Here is a 17,572-nt window from a genome sequence, read left to right as displayed (position 1 = left end):
ACTTCTTTAAGAATGACTTTACTCTGAGAGCACGTCTGCTGCTTGTGATTACACATCTGACCTGCACGTTACGCTTGCATATGAGTATTTTTCCTGAATTCAGATGTAACGTTCTGACTTTCTCACCGATGAGTGGCAGTCAACCCATCATCCCCAGACAATGAATAGAATCATGAACTTCTGTGGACCATCTTCCTAAAGCTGTTTAGAAAAGGAATTTTCGAAGTAAGGAGGGAGAAGGATGGAGAATGTTCTGTGGGCAGTCGTGATGTATAAACTGTGTTTCTGTTGTTCTGTTTTACTTCTAGCTACAAGAAAACACACGAAACCCTGAGTCACGCAGGGCAGAAGGCAACTGCAGCTTTCAGCAACGTTGGGACGGCCATCAGCAAGAAGTTTGGAGACATGAGGTACTGTGGGAGAGATCCATGGGGATGCTGCTAAGCCTTTGGCCTTCTGAGGGAAGGGGTGCTTTCTCTATTGGCTGGTCTTCCTAATGTATTCTTTTTTAATTGTATTAACATGTTACTCGGCTGATAATGATTGGTGACTGAGATTGACTTTAATAATGAAGAGTTTTCTGCCTGCTGATTTGCTTAGTAAGCCTGGTCCCAAGCATGCCCTTTCCACTAGGACATGACCTAATAAAAATGGGAGATCTGGGTTTCCTTTAATTACTGATAACAAGGGGGGGGATTTCAAAAGAATGCAGCATATCCTGAATTTTATTCACTAAAATTTAAACAGTAAGTTAAATACGCATTCAGTGGAATATGCTCTGATAAACTATTCTAAGTTACATTTTTGTATACATCCATCTAGGATCTTTTTCTATGCTAAATACATACATACTTATTCTTTTATTCCAAAAAAGTACTGTGGTATACAGTCCTTGCACATTTGGGTTATTTTCAGTATTTCATTATTATATAAAGTTAGGGTGAACGTCAAGATTTTGAACTGAGAACCAACTGTCCTCACTATAGGCGCCAGAAAAAACAGTGCAGTTTTGACCATTTTTATTTTTTACATTATGTTTTAGTAAGTTATCTGCTATAGAGTTGTTACTTTCATTTTTTTTTTTTGCTTGTTTAAATACCTTTCATAGTTTATTTTGAATTTGGTGATATATTTGGGAGACTTTTCTTTATAAATCAATTTTATTTTTCTCTCTAGAAATCAAATTCATTTTTTAAAAACTTTTGAAGTATATATTTTAAATGTCTTCCTTTTAAAAAAACTGCATATAATTTCACTGGATTCTTAAACTTTACTACCCTACAACTTTGATACCTAGAGGCAAATATTTATATTGTTGTGTTTAAGTTATTTTTGGCTTCATACATTACTGGATTGTGCCCCTGTACTATCTTCACAAGTTGGCCTTCATGAGGCTAGAGTTAACTACGTGTGCATGAATCTGAATTACATTGTTTTATCTTCATATTTATTGATAATGTGATAATGAAAAGCAACTGAAATTTTTCAGAGGCTGCATGTGATGAATAGGTAAACCTTCTGGATTATTAATTAACCCTCATTTTATTACAAATAAAATTTGCTGTCATGTCAGTGGCATTAAAAACGTTTAAACTAATTAAATAATTTCCCCAAACCTAAAAATACACTCTTACCTGCTATATCCAAGAAAATATATTTTGCCATATTTATAAAATTTGTTCTCCACATTCTTAGTTGAAACCTTTCACTGGAACACTAGAACCACCCCATGATACTAAAGTGTTATTTCTCCAAATTTAGGAGACTTTACAAATACCGCTGAAGCCTATTTAAAGTACATATTCCAGATTCCACCTCTCCGAGATCATGCCTCAGTGGGTCTTGGGTGGAGTCTAGGAATCTGCATTTGTAACACGCTGTTAAGTGGCTCAACGTCAGGTGGTTAGGTTATGAGGAGGCCACATGTAACTTAGCTCACCTGTACCCAGGTGTTCTCAGTTACGAAATGGGGATGAGAGAAGAGAGCCTGCCATTTATTAAGCACTCAATAAATGCTAGTTTTTATCCTAAGAGACCATCTCAGTTACAAGGTGACCCCACATAATGGAAATGAGGGAGTATACATTAACAGGAGGGCACTGTGGTATTTCATAAAGGTTTTGTTCGTTTTTCTAAGTGGAAAAAAATGAAGACCCTTTCACTTATGCAAGTATGTTAACATATTCATGTTCATACACTAATTGGCTATTACATCAAGGTTGTGTTGACTTCTTTTTTTCTGTTTCAGTGTAGCTTTGTTTTAGGGTAATGAATGATCTATTTTCCAGAAGTTTCAAACTTTTCATTAATTGTGTCTCTATATAGAGGATACAATACTTTCATTATACACTGTGGCTAAAAGTACTGGGAAGTATGTCACTGGAGACTCAAATATGGTCCTGTAAAATGTTGTAGAGTTTGCAAAATTCAGACCTATATTTTTCTCAAACTAAAACATCTAGCATATATAACTGAGGATCAGTCCCTGTGAAAGCAATGAGTTTTAACAAAAAATTTTCAGTTTTAAATTACGCTAGAACAAGTAACATATGTGAAAGTCACATTTGAAAATTACTTACATTCTGTATAATAAAGATTTCTAAATGACAAAAAGGAAGTTTTTATTTTTCATTTAAATTGACTTGCCAATTTATAAAATGATAAATTTAAAAATTATATCACATTTTACTTTGAACCCTTTTTTAATATAAAATATCATTTTTTCCTATATTCCTGTTATTTATACTATATAATTCTGTGCGTTCTGGGAAAAAATTTCTGAACTTGTTCAAAAAGATTGCCAGCAAAGTTCAGATACCTCTCAGTTTTTTTTTTTTTTAATTATTACAAGTTAATACTTACAGATTTTAAAAACTTAGAACTTGGGCCTTTTAATAAGTTAATGAAAAGCACTCTGTGAGGATTTAAATTGATGTGTTTTATAAAAACAAGTCATATTTTTCAGGCTAAGGTTCTCATTTTATCCTGATTGCCGTTGACTGAGTCCCCATAGCTCCATTAGGGAACTGCCCTCTCTCTTTCTCTACCTGTAAAATACCATTGTTCACAGCTACCTAACTAAAATGCTTCCTGCAAAGGTAAAACAAGGACACATTTATGAACGTGCTCTGAAGCAATGCAAGTTCTTGGAATCGTTTTTATAATAATCCCGGCATCTTCTTGGAATTTCTCAGTCATTTGTTCAAACCACGTGTGAACAGGTGGAGATGAGGCTCTTTGGAGGAAGCATAGAACTTTTATTCGAGTCCAGCCATCTCTGTATAGTCATAAGAGATGATATGAGGACAATAGTTAGAAGTACAACTTATAAGAGATTGATATAGTAATTGTTAAGACACATTAAAAAGTATACTCCCAAAGAGTAATGAATGGAGTCACGTCATCTTTGCTTTGGGGCTCTTGAGAGGGGGGACAAGGGCACTGAGGTGCTGATATGCTAACTCTGGTCCTGCTCTCTCTTTTGCTTCCCTGGGCTGCAGGTCTCACTCCATCGGGTAAGCGCTGCCTCTAGGGCCCTACTGGCCCCCTTGCTGCTCCCTTCCTTCCCAGAGTCCACTGCTGCCTTCACACCGTGGGTGTGCCTCAGCCAAAACACTGGCTCTCCTTTCCTGAGAGTGTTCGTGACCAGAGGGTGTAGGGCTTCTGATGTGATTGAATTTATTTAAGCATCTAGTTATCTCATTTTGGAATCATTTATGCCAGTTTCACTGGCTGAGCAATCTCTTAGGAATCCCTTCCTACATTCTCAATCCTTCCCGCATTGGCAGAGGTCCTCCGTATTGAAAGAAGAAAAAAAGAAAAGCAGAAATTGAGAGTTGTATGTTTTTATGAGACGTGTAAAAAGTAAAATCGAGAAACAGAAAATTGTTGTGTTTTTCTGAACGTCTTGTGACTGTTTCTTATGTGGATGGTTCACCTTCAGCTTTCTGTGCCTTCTGAGGTTGAAGAGGGGAAAGGTTACCAGAAGATCACACGTTTGGAAGTGTGCAGTTGTCCAGTTAAACCCTCCTTCAGCGGGAATCTTATGATATATTTTTTGGGGGGTGGATTTTTTTCCCTAAGAAAACTGCCTATATTTAAAGAGATGAAGAGATTGATAATGCTGATGAATTTCTTTTACTAATTCCTTTTTAAGTGTAATTTCTGGGGAAATATTTGCCTATATTTTCTAAGTGGAGTGTCTAAGTGAGACCATAAGAACTCCCTGAATTTTTCTGTCCTTTTCTTTCTGAGTTCTAGTAAAGTGCTGCCCATACTGATGACCTCAGTGGATATTGTCGGGGAAGGGTGAGGAGTTTGATCCCTTACTGTTAGCTTCTTGGGAGAAGATGCAGGGATGGTGTTGGAAAGTGTAATGGGGGAGCACTATCCCAGGAACAGGGACCCCATACATAGGGCTTCCTCCTTTATCCCAGCCTGATTTCTGAGTGGAACTCACAAAGTAGTAACAGGTGATCCGTCAGCGGAAAGATGAGCCAGCTACCATAGGATCAAGAGAGTGAGACGGCTGAAACTCAGAATTCTCAGAAATGTTGATGTATTTGTACCAGATATCCTGGAATGGATGCAGAGGTCCCTGCTCCCATGTTGCACTGTGTGGATTGTATTTGCCTGGTATCTGTTTCCTTGAATGTCTTCTGTGAACTACATATATTCCTCTGGAGTGTTCCTCTACAACGGAACCATTAGCTTTCACCTGCCTTTGTACCTTCCTAGGTACAGCCCTTCCTCTCTTAATGAAAGAAGAAAGAAGGGAAGGGAGTGGGAGTTGAACCTGGGGAGGATGTCCACAGGCTCCTGGGCACACCTGGAGAAACCAGACATTCTCCTCAGATTTCCTGGCCTCCCGGGAACCCACAGGATGTAAAATAACACCCAAAGAGTACACCCAGTGTACTCTTCCCTTGTGCCCTTGAAAGCTGACCGTGGCCCATCCTACCCAGCGAGAACAAGTGTCATCTTGGTGGGCTGGGCAAGGAATACTTAAGACAGTTGAAATTGCTGTTTTAGAACCGTGAATAGGAAGTTTCTCATGTACTTACGTTGTGCTATCTTCTTTTCTCTTTTTTTTTTTCTTCTTTTAATCTGCTTTTGCCCTGAAGCTACTCCATTCGCCATTCTATAAGTATGCCTGCTATGAGGTAATGTGTGTAAATTACTTTATATAATATCAATGCAGAATGTGTATGTATGAAGTATTACTTTGATAGTTACTTTGCGGGGTTTTACCCCCCCCTCTTAATATGAAAAGAAATGCAGTGACCTTCCTTACTCTCTTTCCTGACAGCCTTCAGGAGAAAGGGCGGACAGTTCTGTTGAAGTAGGGTATAATGGGCTTCGGCTTCTGACCAAACACACTGGCTTAAGTCCAGTGTCTCCTGATGTGTGTGACCTGAGACAGGTTCCTTACCTAGCTCAATGTCCATTCTCTTAACCTGTTGTGTAACATAAAGTAACCTGTGTGAAGCACTTTCTTAGCGCAGGGCTTGGAGCCACCATGCCTGCAAAGGCAGAAACACGTGCCTTACTTCAGCAGAATTAAACGCAAGCCTGGGAGGAAGGCTAAATGAAGGGAGTCACAGGCTGAGACGACTGCAGTTGTAGAAAGGGTATCACCAGGATTTCTTAATGTAGGCGTTAAGGTGAGGTGTCTGTTAAGCAATGAAAATTACTAGCTGGGTGAAAACTTCTGGGAAAGACATCCCCCACTCCAGGTTTGTGTAGCTTGGTGAGGCAGTCAGATAAAAGCACACTAATAGTAACAGGGTATCGAAGAATGAATGTCAGATTGGGGGGGGGGGGGCGGTGCATCAGGAGACACAGATTGTAGCCCAGCTCTGCCAAGAATGAACTTTGCAGCCTTGGGAAAGTCACCTCAGTGATATCAGTTTCATCATATTTAAAATAAGAGGCTAAGACCAGATTTACTGCTCTTCCCACTGCTCTTGCCCTGGGCTTCCTTGGTGGGGGACGCGTAGGGGGGCCATCAAGCCTCCAAGACCCTTCCCTGCTTCAGTCTGAACTGTGCCTTTTCTGCCTGCTTTATAGTACGTGTTGTGGTGTGATATGTTAGAGAGGGGATTCGGTTGCTCTAAATAGTTTGAGACCACTGCAGCCAAATTCTTTCCAGGGTCATTGGTAGTTGTATGTGATCTGATTAAATCTGAGTAAACAGTTTCTCCCTGTTCTCCAGCACACATTCTAGTGTAATTAAATTAGAGGAATGTCTGTTTTATTATCCTGATGATGTTTCTTCCACACTGAGGTTATTTGGAAATTTAGCCACAGTATTTGATTTCCCTAATTTGGTGGTAAATAGGGAGCTTAGATTCAAGATTGCTTAGTCCATCTTTGAATGACTTGCACCCCCTAGCATAAAAACACTCAAATTGAGTAGTGCAACCTGCAGCCCTGAGCTTCTTTATTTGTAAGCTTTTTTTTTATTAACTATTTTTTTAAAGATTCTATTATTTGCCAGAGAGAGAGAGAGAGAGAGAGAGCACAAGCAGGGGGAGCGGCAGGCAGAGGAAGCAGGCTCCCCGCTGAGCAAGGAGGCCCATGCGGGGCTCCATCCCAGGACCTGGGATCACAACCCAAACCGAAGGCAGACACTTAACCAACTGAGGCACCCAGGCATCCCTGTTTGTCAGCTTTTAAGTGTCCAAAGAAGGGCTTGCAAAAAATTAACACGGTTTTGCTTTGTGAATCCATCTAGTGGCTTATGGGTCAAATGTAGCCCTCATGATCTTGACTGAAACTAACTTTAAAAAAATTTTTTTACTCATCTAACATATACCCATGAACCATTAGGCTGAACTGTCCGGCCACTGTGGGCTTGTGTAACTGATCGATGATAGGCAGGCATGTGAGCAGGCTTGCCCACATAAAACCTGCGGTGGCATAAGGTATCAATAAATATATACCGTTGAGTCATTCAGGTGCAAATTCACTAATACTTCGTCATGAAACAGCAATATTATGGAGGATTACTCATAGGAATTTGACTCATGCTTGTGTTGTTTACAAGATGTGAAGTCACAAGTGGACTCTCTGAACTCACCATTGTCAATCCCTACAGCATAGATGCAGATACATTTCCGACCATCTGGAGGGTCAGAGTCTCTGGAGGTGATCTCTAACAAAGCCAAACTCAGTCCAAAACATATTATGTACGTTAGTTTCCTCTTGATCATATTAGAGCCATGCTTCATTCCACACCAGACAAAGAAGCCCATCTATTATAGCCATTCTGCCTTATAAAATTCCTCTAGGCCATTCCTCCTATTTCATTTTGCTTGCACTCAAGAGAGAATAACAGGTGGCTTATCAAATATAGTAACATTCAGTTGAATTATCTGACCTGAAAATGATGGCAGTCATTGTTGCTGAATGCTGACATGGATACAAGATTTAAGGTACATTTTTAGTACCTTCTTGGTTCCTGTTTCTTTAGTTGGACCTGGGGATATCCTTTTTAATGGTAATGATGTCATGAAATCATGTCATGTGGCCAAATCCAGTCTAGGAAACCAAAAAGCACCAAATGAAGCACCTAATGCTTACAGTAACAAGATGTTGTATAGAGAGTATTTAACACAATGAATGAGTCACAAATAAATTGTTAATAGACTGCAAAGATTTTTGTTTGGTAAGAGAACAAAAGTATATCCTCTGTAGAAGGAAAAATAACATGTGCTCATAACACCATTTTGATCAAGCATTAGTCAAGTAACAGGTATATTTCAACATAAAATAATGAAAGCATTGACTCTCAGAAACACTACTTCATGGAAATTGACAAAATGATTACTTTTTAAGGCATGGAAGAGAAAAATTTATGAACATTTTTTTCCCCCTTGAGTTATTTCTGTCTTGTCTCACATTTACTGAAATAAAGAACTTTACAATTCCAAGTGGGAAAACTCTAACATGACATTCTTCAGATAGACTTTCCATTGCTTACCAAAAACAAAAAACCAAAAACCCAAGCAAAACAAAAAAAACGAGTCCGGAAAAGGGGTACTGTGATAGTTAATTAGCAAATGACGAATTAAGCTATCATTCCTTCGAATCCTTGAAAATGATTTCCAGTGCATCTTGGAATTATTACAGTGGTGTTATTAACAAATGCTGTCCTGTTTGTGATATGACTATTTTACTTAGAAAATTGCCATGTCAGATTATGGTTTGTAGATCTAACCTAGCAGAAATGAAAACAAACTTTAAAGCATGCTTGTCGTAGGTGGCGAACCGACAGCTGGCTCTGGTGCAGAGATGATGTTTACAATTAAGAGCAGAAAGCCAGGCAGCTCGGTTGCTAAGGGTCTTTGGAGCTGACCTCTCTTTTTTTGTTATTTTAGGAATTCTCCTACTTTCAAATCATTTGAGGAGAGGGTTGAGACAACTGTCACAAGCCTTAAGGTACAGATGAAGTGAATTTTGTGTCATGGGGTCCCGTGAATCAGGACAGCTTAGTCATTGTGGTTAATTCTGAAGGCAGGACCTCCAGCATTCGGTGCAGCCAGGAAGAAAGCCTTGCACAGAGTCTGTCTTTTTCTTCACATATAAATCTGTCAGTAAAACCAGTATTGGAGAGTGTTGCTGGATCCTCACAGAGTTGTTCCCGCAAACCATTCGGGGGTGATGACTTGTGAACATGAACGGGGATTTGTGTTCACATCTTTGCAGGTTAGAACTCTCTAGTGCTGTCCCCTCCAAAACTGGTATGTGAGAGAGAGAGCATTGCGGGTAGGATCGAGGGTATGTGAATTCTGAATTTAGAGGTTAATGAAGGGTCTCCAACAGCTCATAGCCTCTCTGGTTTGCACATGGACTAGCAAAAACGAACTTGGCCCCCTGTGTTACACTGCCTTCCCCCTCCTGTCGGCTACCCAGACTTGTTTACTCCATTCCCAGACCGAGCACAGCACAGCATGATGATCACAGAGGGAAAATCAAACTGAGTCACAACGAGCATTCCTTTGTAATAACGCATTTGATCCCCAGCTTTAAACTGAAAATATGCCTGTGTCATGGGAGGTGTTAAAAAAAATTTCATTGACTTTATCATTTGAGTGTAGATGAGTTCATCTACAGAGGAAGAAAGCACAAATAAAATCAGTCTTGTCTCAAAATGAGACTTTCAAAACAGGAAAAATCATTGAAACGACTATGTTTTTAAAGATACCAGCTAAACAGTGATTTAAATAGTCTTGATATTCTTATCGCTATTTAGTAGACAGTCCATTTCTGTATTTCCCTATCTGGGAAAATGAAGAATGCAGGGGATCTTTAAGCAGATCAAAGCAGGCATGTGCACATGCTGATCATCCAGCTGCTTCTGAATCCTCTGCCACCATGTGCTGCCTGATCCGTCTGTGAGGTTGTAAGGTATTCCTCACTAGAGCTCCTGCATGCTCTGATTGTGGCTTGGAGAGTCTTTCCTCTTAGGGGAGGCTCTTTCACACAGTCTCCTACTTCTGCTTTATCGGGTCTGGGATTAGATGTTTAAGGCCCAAGAATGAGATTATTACTCAGCATTTCCCAGGCCTTGCTTTCACTTACCAGCACTTTGTAGTCGTGCGATTCCATGACCCTGCTTGTCAACATCATTGCTTATTGAGTATCTGGGGACCTGTAGGAGCCATTGAATTGCCCCGGTGTGTAGGGAAAGCTTTGATAAGGAGGGACGTGCAGTGCCTGGAACATTTCTATTGCTAGAATATCAGGTTTCAAAACTAAGGGTTCAGAAAATCCTAGGAGTTAATTCCTCAGCATTTGGTTCCCAGCCTTAGACAGTGGAGGGAGGATGGATTCTGTTGCTTGTTAGACCAGTTCTGACATAGGAGAAGTTGTACTTTTTAGGTTTTCTTTAGAAGAAGGAGATACGAAGAAGCAAAAGAAGAATAAAGAGCAACCTTTGCTTTTAGGAAGCTCTGGTAAGCTCACAGCTCACGTATGATTTAAGTGTTTGATCCACACTCTGAGCTTCTCACTTCTCTCACTTCACTGGGATGGAAGGTGTAGAGCCTGCTTCCTCCCTTAGGCGTGCACAAAACTAACTCAGCTGCCCAGATCCTAGCCTGTGTCAAGACTTCCTGAAAGTGGGTTCCATGTCTTAATGATTGTCCCTGGGGTTTAACAAGACTCACATCCCACCCACCTCCTATGTCACAGCTGATGCCTACTTCCTCTTTTTCTGCCCACCCAGGCAGTGGAGAATAAATAGCTAATAATTGTGCTTTGTGTAAAACTTCCCACTCACTCAGTCATTGCAAATTCCTCATTCTTTTTTTTTTTCTCCAGACTAAATAATAGATGTTTAACCCTTCTTTATGTAGTTTATTTGTCACATAGTTCTGTGTTCTAAATTTTCTCCAAAATTTCTATAATGGTCTTCAATTATGGATCCCAGGGCTGTTTCCGGCTGACTCACAAATCAGTAAGGATGAATCAGTAAGGAAATGCCTCGCAGGTCTCTGTGCTACGGTTCTCCTCACACATACTGCTTTAAGCTTGATTTTTAAAAACATCACTCAAATGGAATCCTGTTCATATTTATGTAATATGAGAAATAATGTTCTGCTGGGAAAGGAGGTCCGTTCTGACCATCTGTCACACACACCATGTGGCATTTATACTGATTGTTCTTCCTTTATACCCAGTTCTGTAACAGCTTGGTTTTCCATGTCATCACCATTATATAAAATTTAGTCCTGTTTGCCTAGATCCTTGGAATACATCACTCTCTCACCTGATGACATCTCAGCTGGTTTCACCTATACACTCAATGAGCGCACTTTCTATTTCCTCTAAAACAAGCAAGCACAGCTCTGATGAAACCATATTGTTATGTTCCACCATGTTCCACCATGTTCCACCAGGGAATCATGAACAACTGCATCCCTTCCAACCATTCTGATCATTTAACCTTCCAGTCATTCTTCAAACCATGTCAAGCAGACCATATTTTTAGTGCACCTCTTTTTGATGAATACTTTGCATGGCTTTATTTAAAACCTTAAGAAGAAGACAAGATATACTTATTACTTCTTTGTGTCTTCTCAACTGGCCATATTATTATGAGAGATTAGGCGGCCCAACTCAATAATTCAAATAGAATTTTATGCAAACAACAATCATAGTTTTGGGGATAAAGTGACAAATGCTTGGATGAAGAGCCATTATGAAGGAAGGGGTCCAGGAGAGTTTTATTGTTCACATCTTTGCTGAAGCAACTTCTCACCTAAATAATTGCTGTGTACAGTCATTCAACCCACATGGTTAGGAAATCCCTTTATTCCACTCAACCGTCTTGGTTAGAAAACCGCTTCATTGCACTCCCTTTTTTTTGCCAAATTGCTTTATTTTAAAACGATTCCCACCTTTATTTTTCTATTTTGATTTGAGAAAAATAAAGAACTAGGAGAAGAGAAAGCAACAAAGCCCAAAAGAAAACATCAGTAATTGGTAGTCACTTGATTCAAAACTGTGTGTGACTTCTGTTGCAAAACAGAATGCAGATACAATAAAGAGGAGAATGGAACTCTTAATAGAGTAGATTACGTTGAATTAATCTTGTTTCTCTCCAGAAAGAAAAAAACATAGTGAAAAATCACGTAGTTGAAAGCAACCCCTTCTTCTTCCCACTGCTGAGATGACACAGAGTCGGGGAGGAATCAGTGCTCAGTGCCAGAGGTCTGCAAATTAAGGCCTGTGGGCTAAATCCAGCTGGTTGCCTATTTTTGAATGGCCTGTAAGCTAAGAATGGTTTTTATATTTTTTAATGGTTGAAAAAAATCAAAGGAAGAATGCTATTTTGTGACGTGTTAAAATTAAATTACATGAAATCCACATTTCAGTGTCCATACACAGTCTTCTGTAAACACAGCCATGCTCATTCACTTATGTGTTGCTTTTGGCTGCTTTGTACAATGGTTGATTTGAGTATTTGTGACAGTGACTACGTGATTCCTAAGCTTAAAATATGTGTTATCAGTCACTTTCCAGAATGAGTTTCCTGACCCCAAGCAGAGTGGAAAATTTCACTTAGGAATTGAATTTAAAGAGGCAGAGAAGGATTTTAGTGACAACTGGAGAAAAGTGTATGCTTGTTTTGGAATGTTAGACTGGTTTTAAAACCTGGTTACCTTTTGTAAAGGGCAGACCAGGCAGTGAGTGGATACATCCCCCAGCGTGGCTTATGTTCCTCTGAGTGATCACTTTGGTGTCATTGAGGAGTAGACAGCATTTTGGGAATAGCAACATTTTCTATTCTGTACCTTTCTTTTCCTCAACATGTTTTTCCATATTGTTAGTGGTTAAAGGAAAACCAGTGCGACAATTAATAAGACTTGCATTAAACATTAAATATTCTTTTGAAGGACTTTTTAATATGGAATTTTTCAAAACATTTTACCCATATTTCTTAATATATTTCTTATTAATTGATTTCTTCCTGATTTTGTTCTTATTACCAGTAACAAGTACACAAAAAGGGAGCCTCCTAAAGCATCAGAACTTTGCATTTCAAGAGATAGCCCCTCTTGAGGGGCAGCTGCCTAGAAAGATGTGAAGTGGCCAGTGCTTAAGATCTGAGTCCTGTCTGCCTCTCAGAACAGAGACCAGAAAGCATGTTCAATGGAGCTGCTCAGCCTTTTCAAAAGCCATTTGTCAGGGATCCAGGTAGCCTTTCTAAGTCCCAGTAGGAAGCCTAAATTGGAGTCACTTAAAGGTGTTTATACACTTTTTAAGTTGAGGGAATTTATCTAAAATCCAGTTCTGTTTTGATTACATCTGTTCTCAGGGCGATGTGTAGACAAATCCACAGATCTGGATATGCTCCTGAAGGGGTTGAGATTTTTAGATGTCAGAAGGGATAAAGAGCACTGCTAAAATTGTACGGAATTGAAGTTTTGGATCCTCTCCCAGATCCCAAGTATGAATGGCATTCTAGCACTCTACTAAAGGAAACTAACTTCTCTACACCCTTTACGTTCCCTTTCAAGAAAAAAACTATTTCTGAATTCGAGAGTAGCCCGTCTTTACACCAACATTGCAGACCTGATGAACTAACTGTACGTTTGCATCTCTGCCCTTTCAGACGAAAGTAGGCGGGGCGAACCACGGCGGAGGCAGTTTCGAAGAGGTGCTCAGCTCCACGGCGCACGCCAGCGCGCAGAGCTCGGGGGGCGGGCCCCGGCGGGCCGAGGAGGAGGAGCTGCATTGCTAGGGCCGCCCCCTGCAGCCGCCCCGAGCCCCGGCCCCGCCCAGCCGACCAAAATCCCGCTGGGAAAAACCCAGGCCTTGACCTTGTTCTTCAAATGGCCTCTCCGCGGAGTTTAATAAAATGATTTCCATTTTGTATTTGTGTTAATGATGGACCACGTGACCATCACATTCAGTATTCGTAGATTCTCATAATTTAAAATGTCCCCACTTGAGCAGGTACAAAATTGATCATAACCCTTATCTTTGTGTAATTCAGCGTATATTTTCCAAACTCGTAGCTATTAATGATCGGCTTTGGTTCTCGCTTGGACTCCTTTATGATGTGCATGTCTTTGAAGGCTGAGATTGAAGACCCCCTTCCAGGTCGGTCAGGTGGGCGGGATAGAGTTTTTTCTGACCCTCTCCAGCAACAGGATGGGTTCACTGCAAATTTCATCAAACTGCTTGTGATCCCCCTCACTTGCATCAATTATGTATGTTTGTTTAAGCAATTAAAATAATTGGTTTTAATGAAGACTTTGAATTCTTAATTTCTTGACGTCTTCAGGGGCAGGTAATGACTTTAAAAGATGGTAGCTATGAATCTGCAGATGCTATTTTTTTTTATAAGATTTTATTAGCATGAGCAGGGGGGAGAGGCAGAAGGAGGGGGAGAAACAGACTCCCCTCTGAACAGGGAGCCCGAAGCGAAGCGGGGGCTCCCGCCATTCTCCGATGCTATTTTAAATCAACGTCTACTGCTAATTTGGTGAACATAAGAGGATGTGTAAGTAATTATAACCTCAGCGACCCTGCTAATTCTAAAATTCTCTCTAATCCACCTAGAGTAGCAAACTGAGGTAAGGGAGACCTGAAAGGGGGTGGCCAGAAAATGGAAACAGTTCTGCTTCCCCTTCCATTTTGCAAATTGCTCACATGAATGAAAAAAGCATCATATTAATACAATCAGGTTTCTGCAGGAGTTTTTACCTTACATATCATATGCTTCTTTTCTTCTAAATGGGGCCTATACATATGTTACTAGGTAGCAGACACACATCCTATAGATGCAATTTTTAAGTGAACACAGAATTGACCTATTAAAAAAGCAGTTTAATATATATATATTATTCATACAATATATATTATATAATTTGTTATTCATTGTTTACTTAGAAATATATATATATTTTTTTAATTATTTTTTGATGTAGTGTTCCATGATTGTTTGCGTGTAACACCCAGTGCTCCATGCAGTATATGCCCTCCTTAATACCCATCATCAGGCTAACCCAACCCCCCACCCCCCTCCCCTCTAGAACCCTGTTTGTTTCTCAAAGTCCATAGCCTCTCATGGTTCGTCTCCCCCTACGATTTCCCCCCTTCATTTTGGGAAATATGTATATTTCTACATAAAAAATATATATTACATATATACATATGTATACATACATATATACATATATGGCATAGTGAAATAAAGCCAGTCTGAAAAATTCTATTCAAATTAATGGAGGACAATCCACACATCTAACTGAAAATCAAGCTAGTTCAAAGCCATATAATCTCAGGCTTGCAATCTTAGCAGAGATAGGTATGGGGCTATAATCTTGAACCAGGGTGGACAATGAAGCCCTGCCAGTAGGATCACTGGCATTCTCCTTAACTTAACCTTCCAGCATGTTGGTTGAAGCCAAACCCTGTCCAGCTGGCTTGTAATTTGCTCACCCACCACTGCCTGTGGCTGTCAATCTCTGTGCTCAATTTGCAGTTGCCTGGTGTGTTTGAAATGGTCACCTTTTATAAACTCACTTCTCGACTGCATTCTTTTTGACTGCACTCAGCAAACTGCACCGTATTAGAAAAAGCAGAGTTACGGTGCTATACACAAATATCCTCATTCACCTACCGATTTCTGCACAGGTAAGTCTCAGCCTTACATATGACCTGAAAGCATAGTATTAACAGTGACTAGAAAAACAAGATAATTAGTGTTCATGTCTCAAAGTTTCAAGTACATTTTAGCCTCTTATTTTAAACCATTCTCAAAACTTTGGATTTCATCAGTTTTATAAAAACTATTCATGTCAGCTCTGTTAAAGTTTTTTATGATTATTATTCACTCTGATCTAGGAGTGAGATAAGAGACCATGACACGAGTAGTCTTTCCTTTCGTCAAACGATATGTGAAGAAGTCACATTACTGGAGCGCCAGGGTGACTCAGTCGTTAAGCGTCTGCCTTTGGCTCAGGTCATGATCCCAGGGTCCTGGGATCGAGCCCCGCATCGGTCTCCCTGCTCCGCAGGAAGCCTGCTTCTCCCTCTCCCACTCCCCCTGCTTGTGTTCCCTCTCTCGCTGTGTGTCTCTCTCTGTCAAATACATCTTTCTTAAAAAAAAGTCACATTACTCCAGTCGTTGGTAGGTGGGTAGCCAGCATAGACGTTTCATTTTCTCACTGCCTAATCACTCAAGAGCTGCCGGTTTCTCCCTTACTTTTTGCCTGCGCAAGCTCCTCCTGACTTGACTTAGTTTTATCCTGAATTTCCCTATTATGTCCAGCGGGGCTCAGTTCACACACGGTAGTAGTTTCTCCACAAGTGCTAAAAGGTATTTTCAAGCCATGGGCTTAACCATTTACTAAAAAAATCAAAATGACTTCAGGTCAACACCATGTATACAAAATTATGTCACAATCCCCCAAAATTAATATCACAACCCTGATAACTTCGAATTCCAATGTGAATTGTGATTACAAAATAAACTGGCTTTTTTTTTAAGTAAGCAGTTCTGTGATGTAACCATTTGCCACTTTTTAAATACCATTGCTTGATGGAAAATACTCATAAATTTACGCTACAACTTTATCTTACAACTCACATCTCATGAAGACTATGACTGTTGGTAAGTCATGTCAGCAAAGCAACCTGCCTTACTCTGAATTACATACACATTTTCTTACAAAGCTGTTCTTGAACCGTAGAAAACAAAACAAACTGCATGCTTTATTACAGAACGTCTTGACAAACCACGCCATTCACAGTGGTCAACGTGAAGAAAACACTGGAAGTCTAACCTGCGGCTCTGTCACTGTTCATTGTTCCAGTTACCTGTTGGGGCTTGAAAGCTGTTGCACTTGACTGCAAAACAGTGCATAAGGTGCTTGTGAACTTGAACCGCAACACCCCCTCTCACTTAGTATCAAATTGGAGTGTGGGCGGGTGTGGGGGAAGGGCAGTGGCCCTAGGGTGAAAAAGTGATTTCAACATGAAATGTAAAAAAATGACTTCAAACCTGGTGTTCAGATATAATTTCAAACTATAATATTTGGCAACATCTTATGGTTGCTTGATAATCTCTAAGAATGGTAGAATTCTTTATTCTACATGTCTACCTGACTTTTAGTTCATACCATAAAGAGTACATATCAAGGCAATCCAAAAATAAGATACTCAAGTCTCCCACAGGAATCATCCCAACCCCACTTTGAATATGAAGACTGGCAAACTACTTAAATAAAACTGCTGGGTACAGAGGATGCTTTTCCACCCGGCACTTCATCAGTCATTTATCACAGAGCACGTATCACCACCAGACTGAGATGAACAGGTTGGACATTCTGTTAGAATTGACGTTTTTCGAATAGAAGGGCATTGAGACTTACGTAGCAGCTGGTGAAATGCCAGTCCACAAGGGAGAAACAAGGAACTGTTTTTGAAAAAAAAAAAAAAAAAAACCCACCCCCATCCCCACCCCAGTCAGCTCCCCCGCCTGAGCTGTGTCCCCTCCATCTTCCTCTGCAGCCCTGCCTTTCCACCCCGGCCCTTTTGAGTGGGGTAGTCTCTCTTCATTGCAAGGTGGTAACGCATTCTTTTTTGTTGAGTTCAACCCAATCATCGTGTTTTGTACCACATCATAATTATAGGGTTTGTTATTCAGAAGATCAATTCCAGGCAAGTAGCAGGTATCTTCCAGGAGAAAACAAAAATTTTTTAAGTGATAATGCTCAAATATTTGTAGACTTGGCTGGTGAATTCGATAGCTTTTTCTATTGATTCTTTTTCTATTGATCTTCACTGCGTTATTAAATAGTATTTATAGCACCATTACATTTTCTTTCTCTTCTTAAACCTATTACCCCAGTTAAGGAAGATTTAGAACTAAGTGTGAACTTGGTAGGTAGGTGGAAAATGGAGATGATGACCAGTAGGTGACCAGTAGTATTAAGTCTGACCCAGTAGAGGCTCCCTAGTCTATGAATTTATGAAATTACACCAGGCAAAACATCCCACGTAAAGCTTCAGGGCCACAGAAAATCTTCTGGTTATAAATATTTGAATTCTT

General features: G+C 40.0%; 1 protein-coding gene across 2 annotated transcripts in view; it reads left to right on the top strand.

The window, feature by feature from the left end:
* Positions 1–13,252, top strand: part of TPD52L1 (TPD52 like 1) — a 97,062-nt gene extending 83,810 nt beyond the window's left edge. Inside the window, exons 4-8 of one of the 2 annotated variants that reach the window (XM_028117023.2) lie at positions 309–410; positions 3,501–3,515; positions 5,124–5,162; positions 8,382–8,442; positions 13,124–13,252. In XM_028117023.2, the coding sequence (XP_027972824.1) occupies positions 309–410; positions 3,501–3,515; positions 5,124–5,162; positions 8,382–8,442; positions 13,124–13,252 (346 nt within the window). The remainder of the gene's footprint in view (positions 1–308; positions 411–3,500; positions 3,516–5,123; positions 5,163–8,381; positions 8,443–13,123) is intronic. The other variant, XM_028117024.2, reaches the window with a different exon arrangement.
* The last annotated feature ends 4,320 nt before the right edge of the window (positions 13,253–17,572 follow it).

The sequence above is a fragment of the Eumetopias jubatus genome, unplaced genomic scaffold (genome assembly GCF_037043125.1).
Source record: "Eumetopias jubatus isolate StellerSeaLion01/CBP00866 unplaced genomic scaffold, mEumJub1_p1.0 scaffold_6, whole genome shotgun sequence".
Lineage (NCBI taxonomy): Eukaryota > Metazoa > Chordata > Mammalia > Carnivora > Otariidae > Eumetopias > Eumetopias jubatus.
This window is presented reverse-complemented; position numbering and strand designations above follow the sequence as displayed.